This window comes from Rhamphochromis sp. 'chilingali' (assembly GCF_963969265.1).
Source record: "Rhamphochromis sp. 'chilingali' genome assembly, chromosome: 13".
Classification (NCBI taxonomy): domain Eukaryota; kingdom Metazoa; phylum Chordata; class Actinopteri; order Cichliformes; family Cichlidae; genus Rhamphochromis; species Rhamphochromis sp. 'chilingali'.
Window position 1 is genome coordinate 5918377 of NC_137940.1, and position 17876 is coordinate 5936252.

Here is a 17876-nt window from a genome sequence, read left to right on the forward strand (position 1 = left end):
CCGAAAGAAAACAATGATCAAAATGGGGGACTACAATACTTTCAGTACTCCAGAGGACCTTTTCTTTTGCTTGGCAAGAAATTGCCCTTAAATTGAATGTGGAAATCAGCATGGCTAAAAAAAAAAAATCTTTACTAAGTAAATGAGTGAACATTGTCTTTTGGTATCTGAAGTCAGCAGGGAGAGGAGAGGTGTTCAACCCTGATTGGAAGCTCTATTGCCAACAAAACAATTCAATTGTGGTGCCAGGATTGGTTATTTGTTTCAATTGTCCAAATAATTCCTACTACATTCATTCTAATTAAGTTCAATTGAAATGTGCTCTTAGGAACCAGCGGAAACAGTGGTGAGTGGTCAGAAGACTGATTTGATTACTTGGCCCTAAATAATTTTACATCTCAAGTGTATTAAAAAACACCATGAAGTGCAAAATACCCAGAAACACAACATTTGAGCCATTATGTTACCTAAGAAGATAACATAATCTGCTCAGCAAAATGTCCAAAAGGCTGAACTCATTACAGCAAAGGGCAGTTTTCTCTACTTTCTGACCTCAGGGAATTGTCATAGTGACGTTATACTTAATGTGGAGCATTTTAAGCTGAAGGTTGTTGATTTGAATAATTTTCAGTTAAGTGTTTATTTAAAGTAACCACTTCTGGAACTAAAAGAGGAGAATTACACAATAACTGACCTTGATAATTCACCTCCAGGTACTATATATAAAGTACATACAAGGACCGCAAATGATGGATAATGTTTCATTCATTTTATTCTAGAGCATAATTTGTTAACAAAAAAACCCCCATCCCAGTATATATATTTTTATGAAGTGAGAAGTCACGCTCATGTCACAAAAGAAAATGTATACATGTATTTGTTGGGGACATTTAAAAGTTTGCCTGTGTTGATTTTGTCACTGTTGAGTAGAACCAGGTATGCTATTTTCATATTACTGGTCCCTCTACTTGACTGAATTTTCCTATATATCTTTATACATTTATCAACATTGATAAATGACACTGACTTTATATAAAGAAGTAGCAACATTCAACTGATTATGTTAATTAATAATAATAATAATAATAATAATAATAATAATAATGATGAAAGCAATAATCAGTGATAAAATGGGATAAATATGCTTGACAACAGAGAAACAGTCAGGTGAGGACTGGATTAGAGGTGCTTCATAAAAAAACATAAATTAATGCATAAAATTAATTACATAAGCATCAAGACAGTTGTAAATATGTGCAGAAAATTGAAAACACACATACTATTTTGTACGCACACTTGTTGGGACAGGTCAGATATTCACTCTTTAGGAGCACATCTTGACTCAGTGCTGCTTGTCTACATTCCAGCAGCTAGATTGACACTTGCATTCCTCTGTTGCACAATTTCTAGTCTAAGTTGTCAACAGTCTTGACAAAGTGCTTCATAACCAGCCAGTTAAAAAGGAGCTGTTGTCATCCCTGTTAGCCATCAGTGTGAATAGTAGTAAAAAAATGTTTCTACACACACTGCAGCTTAAGGAAAGCCTTCATATTGAATTGCCGTTGCTACTTGTGCAATCTCTATGGAGATCAAAATATAGAACTGCATAAAAAGTACATTTTTGTGCACTGGAAAAAAAACTTCTTCACCTAAATTGCTGTTATGCATAAAGTGCTTTCTTTTAGTCCAAAATGACAACAAGCTATAAAAAGGCACTGTCACTTTACCATGCAACAATCAGCAAATGCATTTGACTAGGGACATCAATATTTTGCCAGATGTTTTGACAAAATTCCAAAATCTAAAACACTCAGTGCTTATTTATTACAATAAATCTATGTATAAGATTTATTATCTTTTACATATTACAAGATTCTTCTACTGGTAGGAAGCTTTCTTTGTTAATCACTAGAAACATCTGAAACTCATCAAACTAAATAACACGAGCAGATGATGTTGCCTATTGTCTGCTCATGTGTGACATGCACAGAATTGTTTGCTTTTTTTATCTAGCATTGTTAGTAAATGTAAACAGCTGTGTGCGATGAACATACGCATACGTTTTTGCATCCCTAGTCAAGCACAAACAGCGAAAGAATGATTCCTTAACCTTTACAGTGTTAGAAACTGCACCCTGAAGTACTAAAAGACGGACATTAAAGCTATAGAGGACAAGGATTAGATGGTTTTAAACTGCCAGTGCAAGCATTGTTCTTGCTAATTAGCTCATTTTCTAGTATAATTTTCTCTAAGTAGGTTATTTACAAACCCACTGACGGTCATTACTTTACCAGCTAAATGAAGTAAAGATTTTATACAGCAGGAAGAGACTGAAACTGATTGATGCCCAGGCCTTTTAGTATTTAGTATTTTAGTATTTAGTATTTATTTATTTATTGTCATTGTCAAGAACAATGAAATTGCGTTTGGGGCTTCCATACAACCCAAAAAAAAAGAAGAAAATAATAAATACCCCTTAAAACCCAAGTGTACATATTTAACCCAGTGTGACTCCAATGCAATAAGACAATCCTTAGCAATAATGTTCGTAGAAATTCAGACAAAGACCTGAGAAACATGACAAAATACAACAATGCAACCCATTCAATATTATTGTACTGTGAGATATGATATCAGATATGATAGTTATCTATTTAAGAAAGAGGGGGGGGGGGGGGGGGCAGGAGGGGGAAGAGAATAAAGATATGATGCACCAATGCAGACCAGTTCATTGCTATTAAGAAGTTGGATATGGTTATTGTCCGTGAGAGGGGGGCAGAGAGTTCAGGAGCCTCACAGCCTGTGGATACAGGCTGTTGGCCAGTCTGGATGTTCTGGCCTGTATAGACCTGTACCTTCTCCCTGAGGGCAGCAGATGGAAAAGGTGGCGCGCAGGGTGATGTTGGTCCCGCAGGATACTGTGCACCCTCCTCAGACAGCGAGTGGGGAAGATATTACTGATCTCTGGCAGACTTGTTCCAATACCCATTTTTTATTTAGAGCAAAGAGGTCACGTAATCAGAGCAGCAGAGTAGAAGCAAAGTCCAATTTCTATTTTTATCTGCGGATTAACTGGTGTTTACTATATTTGTTTGCTTATTGTGCACAATTAGTAAGACTCATAATATGTGTTACTACCTCTTGTTACGCAGTAATTTTAATCGTACTGCTCATACTATAGGAAAGCTGTTGGTAGTTACTCATTTTAGTCATTCTGAACAAAATTGATTTTATATTTTCTTAGAAGTAAAAACTACACTGTCCTGATATATTGATATATTGACACTGAAGGACAGCTCATAGACTCCAGGATGAACTGGTGGGGAGACATAAACAAGCACACGTTAGACGAAAGACTTCTAAAGATGTCGACATCGTAAAAATCTTAAATGATTCACAACATATCAATGACAAGTCAGCTGTAGACCAAGAGGCCAAGACAAGTTATTGATTTGCAAATCACACAGGAATAGCTTAGCAAAATACCGCTAAGCCTTCTACACAGATAATGCAAAACATGGTAAGGCAAAAGGAATAACAGTGAACTAGTGTAAGGGAACCCAAAGTTTCATTTGTCTGTTTGTACAAGTTCTAGAAAGATATTTAAATTGGATGTACTTTTCCAATTATTTGATAACAATCCCCTGTCAAGAAGTCTTTAGACAATTCCTAAAATCCTTAAGGAATCAAATAGGAATTTATCTTATTTTGGGACAAATCCTCCAAGATTTATAGCCTAAAGATGGATCTTTGGGCCAAATTCTCCTCTGCTCCAAATTTGTTTTGGCACTCCGAGGGTTCAAGAGTAATTTTGAGATAACTTCCCATATTAATAAAAGACATGATGACATAAGACCTAAGAAGCAATTATTTACTCATTAAATGGGTTAGCAGGTTGGCCTAAAGCTGCAAAGGCTAATTAATAAGGTAGTCTGCTCAATCCCTGGCGGGAGGTTGTATTCCCTGTGTGAGCCAGTGACTGAGGGCTTCCAAGTGTTACTTCTTTAGTTCAGAACAACACAGATAGAAAGTGACTGACAAAGGCCCTTGACCCCAAACTCATCAAACATAAAGAAAATAATGGATACATTGCTCTTTTCGAGTTTCTCCATCAAAAAGGGTTATTTAAAAGACTGCAAGCAGACTGCAAGAGTTTATTGTCAGAATGCGAGGCCGGGAAATGGTAATATCCCACTGGTGAATAAGCATTCACCCTTCCCTTTAACTCAAGCATGTGAAGATTTTCTTGAAATTCTTGTAATACTATCTCAGGTGAAAGTATTCCATCCGTATTCTGTATTATGCAAAGCAAAACTAACAGGCCACAGAAAGTTTCTCTAATGTGCTATAAATAAAGCTAGCATCTGTAAAGCCATGTGTTCCCTTTGGAGTGTATTTTGTTTACTTTCATTAAGCTAATCAGAAGTGTTACTTAAAATAGTCCATGACTAAAACCACAAAGTTTAGCTGCTTTGTAAAAAATGTAAAGTGTACTGTCTGTTTGTCAAATAATGGATGTTGCTTTGCTGGGGACAATTTCATAGGAGTAGTTCCATCTCAGATCATTTCAATTAAAAATGTGTTAAAAGGTTTATGTTATTTCTCCCCAGTGACAGTAATAGAATAATATAGAATATCCCCTGAGAACCTAACACACACACAGCAGGTCACTCAAGTTACTACTCTTTGAGGTACTAATAAATATTAAAAAAAAGAATTTTCCTTTCAAAATACACCAATAACAACAACAACAATGCAAATGAGTCTAATTTATGAATATGTGTGGCATTTACACTGGTTGCTGGCAACAGTTTAGGTTCTCTTATTTTATTATGAACTGTTGTACTTCAATCATTTCCCCAGTACCCTGGCAGAAAATGTGTAACTGCAGCAACTTCACCACTTTGAAGACTGGGTGACCCATGGCAACATCAGGAAGCTAAAAAGTAAAATAGATAAATAAAAATAAAAACGTAAATCAGTCATTCGATCAAACAATTTGAATCCCACCTCAGTGTGATAAGGTTACTCCTCCCCAGATACTAGTGTGTCTTATCAGGATGTTTCAGGCAGCAGGGAATAGAGAGACAGAGAGAGAGAGGGGAAGAAAACATAGATGAGCCCCTTCCAGTGCTGGAAAAAGTGCCTCTTCTTGCTCTCTTATGCGTGAACAGGAATTTAAATCTCCAGAGTAATACCTGTGGTTTTGTGATACATTTACCGAGACATTTTTCCACTAAAGACATCACAAACCCTCTTTAAAACAACTTTGGAAGATGTTTAGGGATCAGGTTTATGCAGCATTTGGATCCAATGTACTGGAAAAACCTCAGGATTTTCTATGTGGCAACACTATTTTCAGGGGAACAGTCCCACATCCACCTCATTTTCTTTTTGTAATATGTATTTACAGATGTTTTAGTTTCATTCAAACAATTCAGACACATCAGTGGGCTGTCAACTAGACCTTAGCCACTTGTGAATCAGATTTAAAGTGGTTTTCGGCCTCATCATGCGAGTGCAACACTGAAGCTTTATTATTACACATACTGTGTCATAAACAGAATAGCAGAATTGCACTGTGTGGTTAATGCTTCAGCCCCATCCACTGGATCACAGGCACAATTACATTGTGATTGACTTAGCTGGATCACTAAAGCTACTGATGAGCACTGCTCTGCCACTTTCCTTTGTCTAAACAGCAATTTCCTTTCCCAGCAGAGTGACTTTAACAAATGTGCAGTATGTGCAATGAATCTAAAACCATTACTCAGGTGTTTAAGAATATATCACTGTTGACTACAAAAGAAGAAGTGAAGAGTGATTTCAATAAATGGAAATAGCAGCACAGAAATCTACGTAACAAAATTAAGGAGCCTTGTCCCAGATGTAACATTGCAAGATACTTTTAATGTATTTTTTCTAACTTTATCCCAGAGTTCAATTTTTTACATTGATGTACTTGGGGGGCATCCTTGTTCAACTTTACTCAAATGGACTCCTGAGAGATGAATGTCCTTTAAGCAAAATGAGAAATAAATGAGAGTAATGCTTAACTTCCTGTTGCTATCTCTCATAAATTCAGCAAACAAACTGCAACTTATTGTATCATTTATCATAAAACTGCAGCACACCAAAGGGAGTATGTTATGCTTTATTACATATACTAGACTGCACTGCAAGATGCTTATACATACTGACCAGGTGGAACTTCTGGAAAATATTTTTTTTTTTTTATATTGCCTTGAGACATCGATAGAAAATAAAACATCAATTAGTCATTTGTCCATGAATAGATTTAGGAGAAAAAGTAAGGCTGGACTATTTTTTGAGGACTAAATGTTAACAAAATTATGTCTAAAATGCAGGGAAGAGAAGCGATGTCTTGAGCTGAGGAAAAACTGGAATAATATAAGCGGTCCACATTGGATTCTTCACAATGAAGCTTCCTTATATTCCCACTGGAGAAGCAGGACAGTATACATGACACCTAACTGGGCACTGTCTTCCTGCTTCCATCTGTTAGTTAGAAGTGCATGCATGGATTTACGGTATCTTTAATCTGGCATGTCTGACAGTCTGTTCAGCAAGCTTCAGCTGAATGAAAAAGCAAACATTGAATGGCCTCAGATCCTAGTTTGCACAAGATTCAAACATTCAATCACAAATAATACAGCTGTATCTAAGCTCCTGAAGCTTCTGTAGATGGCTGACTGACTATGCAGATTTGCTAACATGATCTGAAGAGCTGACATGACTCAAAGTAAAAAAATAAAATAAAATAAAAAAATTATGCAAATGAGGGCTTGTTATTGAATGACATTGGCTTTTCTTAACATATGTGCATAATATTTAAACCTCTATAGTGCATTGACATGAGGGAATTGACGTACAGTAAAGCGCAATGTAAATGTTTGTATTATTTATTTTTTAAAGCTGCATGAAAACATGGGAGGAATGACAAAGTAAGAGCTGGGGGGTGGGGGGCTCTTTCGTTGCACATTTCAGTTCAGAGATATGGTAAAATATGGTTTCGGACATTGACTTTTGTACTCTGAGAATTAAAAATCGTTGATTTTCAGTAGCTGTTTTGGCTAAATTTCTTTCTTTGTTTGAAATTTGCATTTATGTAGTCATGTAGGTTCAGCTTTATTTTTAATAAATGTTATTTTTTATGACAAAAAATTAAAAAGAAAATGTTTACAATAGTATATAAAATGTATGTAGTATATGCCATATGCAACTAAAATACTGTATATTAATGATTTAATTAAACATTTTAATTATGAATTTATACGCTTTATTATTATTGTTATCATTATTTATTTATTTTTTGTCCACATTTCATTCAGAGGTTATAAGTAGCAGTAATCCCAACAGTTGTTCAAAGCATAGCAGGTGGTCACCAAACTTAACAAAGAGGGTATGTGTCAAATAAATTTGCAGCTAGCTTAGCTGGGTAATTGGAATTTCTTGGCTATGCTTTAAGGTGCAAAAGCTGGATAAACCTCCTAACTTTTTTTGTAACTTAATGAAAAAAAAACTTTTATGGCAGAAGTATTTTAACTGATGTTGGATGAGAGACTTAGGTTGTGTTTTCTCTGAAGACAGATCTGTTCAAAGGAATAGCCCATCCTGCGTCCTGTGCCAGCCGTGGAATATATATATATATATATATTTGTTTTTGTGTTTGGCAGCTGGTATCGCAGCTTACCTTACTGGCATTTTACCCCATTTTAGCCCTTTGAAAGACAACTTATCTTTTAACAAAACTGGCAATTCTACGATCAGAACTTTTCCATTGGCAACTGTGTTACAAAGGCAGGGTTTTGGACAAATCTTCAAAGCGTTTGTTCAGGACACCCTAAAAAAGAACTTGTAACCTAAGCTGTCATTCACGACGAAGAAAAACAAACAACCTTTATTTCAGTCGGCTTCTTTTGTTTGGCATTGTATGAGTTACAGGATGAAAAAAAATTGTTTATTCTTGTTTTTCTAGAAAATCTGACAAGAATAATTTAACCAGGATGATAATCCCTCAAGTGAACATGGTTACTGGGCATTCTTCAGAATCAACATATCCAATTAGGATATGCACATTTAAAGGGCACCACTTTATTACAGATAGCACTTTGCTATCTTTGATTTACAGATACCAATTTTTTGATAATCTAACCAGTCTGCTTCATCTCTGGTCTTAGAGATGACGGTTGCAACCCCTTGAGCGACCGTGGCTCAGGGGGGTTGGGAAGCGTATCTGTAACCGGAAGGTCACCGGTTCGATCCCCGGGCTCTCTGTCCTGGTCGTTGTGTCCTTGGGCAAGACACCTTACCCTGCCGCCTACTGGTGTTGGCCAGAGCTGCCGATGGTGGAATATGGCAGCCTCGCTTCTGTCAGTCTGCCCCAGGGCAGCTGTGGCTACAACCGTAGCTGCCTCCACCAGTGTGTGAATGTGAGAGTGAATGAATAATGGCATTGTAAAGCACTTTGGGTGCCTTGAAAAGCGCTATATAATTCCAATCCATTATTAAAATACAGCCTAAAGGAATCTCTGTTTTTTGCTATTTCACGAGACGCTGCAGCACAGAGATTCAAAATTTATGTTTTTTTAATGTTTATGTTCAATAATTAACTATTTCTTTTACATGTCTTGCCGACCAGAAAACTGTTTATGAAAGAGAAAGTGGAGTTTTGTAAAATATTAGGAACACTTTTCAATTCAATACAGTCCTATAAACAGCAACCATGCACTAAATTCTTAGATAATGAAGTGGAATCATCACCATTTTATCCCTGTCAAAAACTGAAAGGTGTTTCATGAAAGTAAAATTTATAGCAAAGTGTACTGTATTTGATATTGCCTTCAAATCAGTATCACCTGCGCTCTATTCTAAAACACCTTCTGCATATCACTACTAAAGACTGTCAGCAACTGTCGGTTATAGCAGATGTGGTTCGTCATGCGTTACAACACTGCAGTGTCTTGGTTATACATATATGCAGCTTTTAAGATTGCACTTACCTATTCTGACATAGTTTATGCCCTCTGAGACTGTTATAAAGAACATTAAGCAACAAGTTGAAAAGACATAGGTGATTGATGAAGTTATTAGTCAAAAGAGATTCTTATAGGTACTGTTGTTTAATTTGGATCAATAACACAGGTGGAAGTAATAATACTCTTTCTCTCTTATCCATTTTCTCTCCATAAGATTCCTGTCAAATCACACTAGGACTTCTGATTGTTTAAGGAAAACCAATGAATAAAATATAAGTGGAAATTGTATTTTTCATATGAATAATGTAAAAGAGGGCATGCTGTTGGCGTCCACGTCTCAAGGTTAGACTACATTGTTAGTTTCTTCGCCTGGCCCATGCTTTGTTCTTGTTTGATTCAAAATGAGAGGATCCAATTCTATCAAGTTTGCTGTTTTGAGGGACACTTTGCCTCCTCTGCAGGGATATGTTATTCAAGGAACTTCAAAGAAAATCCCAGCATGAGGCACGTAGTGTCAAAGTAGTACCATATGGTATGACTTGAAGAGTATGCCAAAACTTCTCACCACAGACAGTTTCCTTCACTCTGTCACAATCAAATGCTTCTTACCAGGAGGTAAATTGATGAAGAAGAGGAAAAAACTAATGGAACACTAAGATAGATTTATATGCTAAAATGACTGAAGATAATACTCATCTGATGACTTAATGCCAAGCGTATTCTCCAAGGGAATTTTAGTTTGATGAGTGACTTGTAATGAAAATCCAAAGGTTTACATTCATCATTTGGTTTTTCTGCAATAGGCCAATAATGTCTCCATTGAGCAGCAGGCATGAGTGAGCTGTGTGAAACAATCTTTTCATTGATTTTTATGAACAGTATCGTCCAGGGATTACAAGGATTTTACAATCTTACATGAGATTTTTTTTCTGTAATACAAAAAATGTGTGTTTCAGTACTTTCAGAACAATATGTTTATGTTCTAGCAAGATGATTTATGTCTGTCTTAGGCAAAATCAAAAACACTAACAGCGAGGCATGACATTGATTGTGGAAGAACAGTAAATGTTTTTCTCAACAATTACATATTTGTTCATTTTTTTAGGGATTGGGTGAATGTCCTGGTCATTGTGTCCTTGGGCAAGACACTTTACCCTACCTCCTACTGGTGTTGGTCAGAGGGGCCGATGGCGCGATATGGCAGCCTCGCTTCTGTCAGTCTGCCCCAGGGCAGCTGTGGCTACAACTGTAGCTTGCCTCCACCAGTGTGTGAATGAATAGTGGTATTGTAAAGCGCTTTGGGTGCTTTGAAAAGCGCTATATAAATCCAATTCATTATTATTATTATTTTGTTTTGGGAAAAAAAAGTTTAAAAAAAGTGCAGGCTTAGAGTGTATTTCATGTCTGAAAGACCGAGTGCATGCTTTGAAGCATCCAGCCACTGAACCGCAAAACAGCTACAGTGGATTCTGAAGTATTCACACGTTGATGTTTTATGCCCACTGTTTTGGCCTTGATTTAATTTTACATTCATAGAATGCCTATTTTTCCCATCAGTCCATACTTAAATCAAACATACATACATCAAAGTGAAAATACAAACAAGGTTGGCAAATTGAAAGAAACTAGGTTATGCTAGGTGCCTTAGTTAAACTTCCACTGTTTTCATTCAAATTCTGTTGTTTTCATTCAAATTTCATTGTTTTGATTCAAATTTTGTTCTCTTCATTGTAATTCCGTTGTTTTCATTCAAATTCTATTCATTTCATTCTAATTCCGCTCTTTTCATTGAAATTCCGTTGTTTTCATTCAAATGCTGTTGTTTTCATTCTAATTCTACTCTTTTTCTTCAAATTCTATTGTTTGTTTTAGAATTCTGTTGCTTTCATTCAAACTCTGTTCTATACATTCTAATTCCGTTGTTTTTGTTCAAATTCTGTTGTTTTCATTCAAATTCCGTCATTTTCATTTTAATTCTGCGTTTTTCATTCTAATTCTGTTGTTTGTTTTAAACTTCCATTGTTTTCATTCAAATTCCGTTGTTTTTGATCAAATTCTGTTGTTTTCATTCAAATTCTGTTTTCATTCAAATTCTGTTCTTTTCATTCTAATTCCATTGTTTTGATTCAAATTCTGGTCTGTTCATTCCAATTCCATTGTTTTCATTGAAATTCTATTCATTTCATTCTAATTCCGTTCATTTCATTGAGATTCTGTTGTTTTCATTCAAATGCTGTTGTTTTCATTCTAATTCTACTCTTTTTAAAAAAAATTCTATTGTTTGTTTTAGAATTCTGTTGCTTTCATTCAAACTCTGTTCTGTACATTCTAATTCCGTTTTTTTCATTCAAATTCTGTTGTTTTCGTTCAAATTCTGTTGTTTGTTTTAAACTTCCATTGTTTTCATTCAAATTCTGTTGTTTTCATTCAAATTCTGTTCTTTTCATTCTATTTCCATCGTTTTCATTCAAATTCTGGTCTGTTCATTGTAATTCCGTTGCTTTCATTCAAATTCTAGTCATTTCATTCTAATTCCGTTCATTTCATTGAGATTCTGTGTTTTTCATTCAAATGGTATTGTTTTCATTCTAATTCTACTCTTTTTTTTAAATTCTATTGTTTGTTTTAGAATTCTGTTGCTTTCATTCAAACTCTGTTCTGTACATTCTAATTCCGTTGTTTTCATTTAAATTCCGTTGTTTGTTTTCAAATTCCGTTGTTTTCATTCTAATTTCGTTGTTTTCATTCAAATTATGTTGGTTTCATTCAAATTCTAGTCATTTCATTCTAATTCTGTTCATTTCTTTGAGATTCTGTTGTTTTCATTCAAATGCTGTTGTTTTCATTCTAATTCTACTCTTTTTTAAAAAAAATCTATTGTTTGTTTTAGAATTCTGTTGCTTTCATTCAAACTCTGTTCTGTACATTCTAATTCCGTTGTTTTCATTCTAATTCCGTTGTTTTCATTCAAATTCTGTTGTTTTCGTTCAAATTCTGTTGTTTTCATTCAAATTCTGTTCTTTTCATTCTATTTCCATCGTTTTCATTCAAATTCTGGTCTGTTCATTCTAATTCCGTTGCTTTCATTCAAATTCTAGTCATTTCATTCTAATTTCGTTCATTTCATTGAGATTCTGTTGTTTTCATTCAAACTCTGTTCTGTACATTCTAATTCCGTTGTTTTCATTCTAATTCCGTTGTTTTCATTCAAATTCTGTTGTTTTCGTTCAAATTCTGTTGTTTTCATTCAAATTCTGTTCTTTTCATTCTATTTCCATCGTTTTCATTCAAATTCTGGTCTGTTCATTCTAATTCCGTTGCTTTCATTCAAATTCTAGTCATTTCATTCTAATTTCGTTCATTTCATTGAGATTCTGTTGTTTTCATTCAAATGCTGTTGTTTTCATTCTAATTCTACTCTTTTTTTTAAATTCTATTGTTTGTTTTAGAATTCTGTTGCTTTCATTCAAACTCTGTTCTGTACATTCTAATTCCGTTGTTTTCATTTACAGTTTTTTACAGTCGCTAACAAGCGCCTACCCATACTTCAGATACTTTTTCTAAACTCTTAACACAGACCCACACCTACAAAACACAATTGGCCAAATGGATAATATCCTTCCCAAAAATACACTTTGTTAAATATATACTAACTCCTCATTTCAAAATTAGAACACATCTTTCTCTGCACACACTAACTGTACAAAAACACTATAAATCTGACTCAAAATGAAATTAGTCTGTCAAAGAATAACACTTGTTTTCACTTCACAAGGTACATGCAGTCAATCAAAGTACACCAGGTTTCAAAATACTGGCTATTATTGACATTACAAAAACTGCATAGACTTTTATGTTTCAGTTTCACAGGTATTTGCATGCGAAACATGCAATCCACCATATTGACACCAGAAATGTCTTGGTTGGTAACTGTATGTCCACATGTACAGTAATGTTCACATTCAAAAGCATTCCAGTAAAAAGCAAACAAGTTTTTGTTCCTTTACTGTTTACCACAGGAGGTACAGTAGAAACACGGTATGATAGGACAGAGAAAGTTTTACAGTATTGCTTACAGTGAACAAAATATCCATGAAACACACAAGAGCATTCTGAACAAAAAAACAACAGCAAAAAGCCAAGATAAAAAGGGGGGGAGGGGGGCTAAAAAAAGGCAAAAAAGTTGCATCTAATCTCTGCGATCTTCAGGGTTAGGCCACATGTTTTCATCAACATCACATCTGATGTCAGCCAAGTCGATGCACCTGGGATAAAACCGCCTGGTATGTCGGATCCACCCTTGGCAATCGTCAACTGTGATGTCCCTGGAGCCAGCATCCATGGCTTCAAGGAGGGACATCTGGTCATGTGGCTGATGGTCATAAACCTTCCACCGCCATGCAGAAAAGAACTCCTCTATGGGGTTGAGGAAAGGTGAATAGGGTGGAAGGAAGAGACTCACCAGTCTTGGGTGGACTTCAAACCATGTTGTTATTGCTTGCGAGTGATGGAAAGCCACATTGTCCCAGGTAATTACAAAGGTCCTCATGTTTTCACCCTCCTGACCCTGCTCTGGAACCAGGCGCTGGTGGAGATCATTGAGAAAGGCAAGCAAGCGCTCTGTATTATAGGGTCCAACCTGACATTTGTGAAGGAGTAATCCTGCATTTGCAATTGCTGCACACATGGTAATGTTTGCCCCTCTCTGTCCTGGCACATCAACTGTGGCCCTTTTTCCAATTACATTTCGTCCACGTCGACGCCTTTTGGCCAGATTGAATCCTGCCTCATCGATGTATATGAATTCATGAGGGGCCTGGTTGGCCTCCAATTCCATAACTCTCTGAAACAAAGTTTATGTAAGTCATGTTAGTACTGTATACCATACTGTACTGTAACCTAGTATTGTGTAGGTTACCTACTTGCAAAGTGCAAAGCTTATAGAACTGGACATTGGATTGAATATACACTGTACCTGGACATATTGTCGTCGTAGCTCCTTGACCCTCTCACTGTTCCTCTCAAAGGGAACAGTGTAGAGCTGCTTCATCCGCACTCTATGTTTGGACAATGTCCGCGAAATGGTTGTGAGGCTGATTCTATCGATATTGTCGAATATCTCATGGTCCACCACAATTCTGGTTTGTATTTCACGCAGTTTTATTGCATTATTTGCAGTAACCATTTCCACAATGGCAAGCTCCTGATCATTACTGAGGAGCTTTCCTCTTCCCCCAGAGGGTGGAAGACGTTGCATTCTTTAGAAAGACAGACAATTCAACATATGCATTACTGTATGACCATATTGACATGTCAAGTGAGAATAGGAACAATCCATGTAAAATGCAATACTTACCTGTTGGTTTGTTGAAAGGTGCGTATAATGGAGGCAACCGTTGACCGCCTCAAATTGGGCTGCACTCTTTCACCAGCCTCTCTTAGTGAAAGACCATGGTTGATTACATGGTCAATGATAGTGGCACGGATTTCATCACTGACTACTGTTCTTGCAGCCCTTGGAATGCCACCACCACGCATTCTTACACCTCTACCTTGCCCTCTCCTTGGGCCTGCTCTTCTCCCTGGGCCCCTTGCTCTTACTCTTCCTCGACCAGACATTACAGTGTTTGTCTTTTTTTTGTTTCCAAAAACATCACTCCTCAAGGTCTTGCCTTATAAACCCCACTGAGTCTAAGCCAGAATGGAAGAAGCTGTGGTTGGCCCAATTTACCCAACATAAATAAGCTGTGTCTCAATTATTCAGTTGTTTGTTTGTTTACAGCTGAGATATATTTTTGATATTGATATTGTTTTTGTACTGATATCATTGCAGGGGCAGAGGTTTTTATACTGTATCTACGGTTTGGAATATTGTTTTTGCTATTGTGGGATGTTGTGTGTTAACATTCGTAGATACTACAAGAACAGTCCATAGTTTTGTTGGGAGGTATAACTTGTCTGTTAAGAAAATGTAAGCATTGTGGAAATGTGTTCACTGACTGCATATTGGGTGAACACGACATGAAATGTGTGAATGGTATGGCCACAACAGACCGATCCTGTGCTAATTGTGTTTAGAGTTTTGTAAATGTGACAACTGTTTGGACAAACGCTTGTTAGCGACTGTAAAAAACTGTAAATTCCGTTGTTTGTTTTCTAATTCCGTTGTTTTCATTTAAATTCCGTTGTTTGTTTTCAAATTCCGTTGTTTTCATTCTAATTTCGTTGTTTTCATTCAAATTATGTTGTTTTCATTCAAATTCTGTTGTTTGTTTTAAACTTCCATTGTTTTCATTCAAATTCTGTTCTTTTCATTCTGTTTCCATTGTTTTCATTCAAATTCCGTTGTTTTCATTCTAATTCTGTTGTTTGTTTTAAGTTTTGGGTGATTAGATGCTACCAGTAGAGCTGTTATAAATGCTAGCACTGATTCTAAAAATGTCCAGAACTCCAAAGCTCTCACCATAAAGTCCACAACATGTAATTCATATGATTTGCATAGTCATTGAATCATTCAGTATCCCCAGTTCCCTAGGACACTTAGACAGGGGTCACATTAAAATGATAATGCTTTATCATATGATAAAAGTGATCACTCAGAAAACCTTTGCTTTTTAAGTGCATATGAGAGCATGAGGGTGGGAATGGATGTTTGTGTCTGTGTGTGCCTCTATGTCTTTGTCTATATGTCAGGTTGGGTATCAGACGCCACCTCTCTGGGGACATCTCAGGCCCTCCAAGGTTTGGAGGCCTATCTCCACCCACCACCACTTCCCCTGCCAGTGGCGGACTCCCTCAGGTGTCGGTGCGTTGGTGGTTCTTTGTGTCTGGGGATGGGCGTCCGGGTACACACCGGCTCACTCCTTGGCGGCCGCTTATCGGGGCCTGGAGCCTGGGGCTCGCTCGGGCCACTTCGGAGGTGGGGTGCCCCCGGCCTCTCGGCCTGGGGCTCGGTCACTCAGGCACAGCTGGCTGCCGGCGGAGCTCACGGGCGCGTCACTGCAACTCCCCCTGGCTTCTGCTCCGCGGCTGCTGAGTGAGCCCTCATCTGGGACTCTCCTCAACTCTTACTGGGACAGTGGCGCGGCTGCCCCTCTGTTGGTCTTCCTTGGTTTCTTGTGTTCTGGGGGCCTCTGGATGTCTGGAGTTTTGATCTCCTCCATACCTGCTTCATACCCTGGAGGAGGGGGCTGTGGCTCCCCACACTCCCTAGCAGATCGTTACATGGAGAAACCTTTGGAATGCAAGCATGCTGATCCACACAGGTATGCTCACAGGTGTACACACGGGTATTCACAGACGCGGACTACAGCTTTCTTGGCTGCTGCCTCAAAGCACATTGTGCGCTGTCTATCTTGCGTGCTGCACAATATTGTTTATTACTTAGTATCTACTGATATTTACTGCTAGCTAGTTTATTGTGATGGTGCCGTTTTTTTTATTATGTTGCTCTTTGTTGTTTGCTTTCTCTTCTGTATTTTTTTCTCCATACAGGTGATCTAGGTGGTTTTTTTTTTTGTTTGTTTTTTTCTTTCTTCCCCCCTTCTCACCGTCTCTTCTCCCCTTTGGTTTTCTTTCTCTCCCTCTCTTTCTTTCATTCTTTCTCCCTGTCCTATCCCCCAGTCATGTCTGTCCCGTTTGTAGCAACTGAAAATAAAATAAATTCATAATTATAATAAAGGTCAATCAAATGGACCAATATGGCAAGGCCATGATGATCCACTTGGTAAAATAAATCCGCTTGGCATCTTTCTTGGCCTTAAGACAACAATTCTGATGGCTAAAGATCCAAACGGGACACAAAAAAAAAAAAAAGAAAAAAAAAAAAGAAAACCTTTGCTTTAAAATTCAGTGACTCTTCACTTTAAAGTGACAAATGGATATAAACCATTGCAGTAACCCATTGCAGTTTTTTGTGTGTATTTTAAATTATTTTGAAAATTATTATTCTTTTTTAATCTATTTATTTTTTCGTTTCAAAGTTCAGTACTTTGTCAGCACCCCTTTTGGAAGGATAAGGTTTGAGTATCCTTTGGAAAGTCTTTCCACACCTGGATTTGGGAAGTTTATCTATTCTTTCAGGCTGATCCTTTCAAGCTCTGTCAGAGTGGACAGGATACATCCATGAACTGGCATCCCTGGGACTCCCGACAGAATATTCTATATGATATGAGTCTGGGAGTACTCGGCCACTAAAGGTCTTTTTCTGAATCCCTCCATCTGTTCTGATGAGTCTCCCTGTCTCCACTGAATCAGCTCCATTGAATTAGGCTGTCACCACCATGTTTCACGATAGTATTATTATTCAGCTGATGAGCAGTGCCTATTGCTGGAGGATGTTGCTGGACTTTTTAACCATATTATCTTTTGTCATCCTCATTTTTGTACATGCTCCTTAAAATGTTGTTTGGCAAGCTCCGAGTTCCCGAATCCAATATACCCATAGAGTAGTTCCCGTGTAGTCACTTTATATTCAGACAGCAGGAACTTTTCAAAGTTCTTATAACTAATAAAGGAAATCACCTCTTTTTTATGTGTCTGCACTAGAGAATATATAACTAGGCTGAAATAAAGCACAGAGGCACTAATCAAGGCAGCACAGGAACAAGTACAAGATCAACATAGGTTGAGGTCCATCACACCATTCAAGACCCCATATGCAGGCTGTTTAGAGATGTGCCTGAGGTACCTGATGGTACCAGGCAAGCCATACATGGGATGCCATAATGTCTGGCATAGTAAACAGGAGCATCTCTGCCAAGTATGGCCTGGAGACCCAAGGTCAAAATGGGATACAATCATGAATGATGAAGCTAAAATCCTGCGGCACTTCCAGATAAAGGTGGATAAATTTGTGATCGCTAACCAACTATATAC

At 37.2% G+C, this 17876-nt stretch overlaps 1 protein-coding gene across 1 annotated transcript; it reads right to left on the minus strand.

Moving 5' to 3' along the window:
• Positions 1-12275: 12275 nt before the first annotated feature.
• LOC308408752 (uncharacterized protein) lies at positions 12276-14085 on the minus strand. Its single transcript, XM_080901161.1, has 2 exons — positions 13975-14085; positions 12276-13842 (listed from the first exon to the last, which is right to left on the minus strand). The coding sequence occupies exons 1-2, from the start codon at positions 14047-14049 to the stop codon at positions 13189-13191; spliced, it is 729 nt and encodes a 242-aa protein (XP_080757287.1). The 5' UTR covers positions 14050-14085; the 3' UTR covers positions 12276-13188.
• Between the last annotated feature and the right edge of the window lie 3791 nt (positions 14086-17876).

Coding starts and splice junctions, on each gene's coding strand:
- LOC308408752 (XM_080901161.1), bottom strand. CDS start 14,049: ATGAAGCAGCTCTACACTGTTCCCTTTGAGAGGAACAGTGAGAGGGTC. Junction 13,843..13,974: donor TACGACGACAATATGTCCAG/GTACAGTGTATA, acceptor ACTTTGTTTCAG/AGAGTTATGGAATTGGAGGC.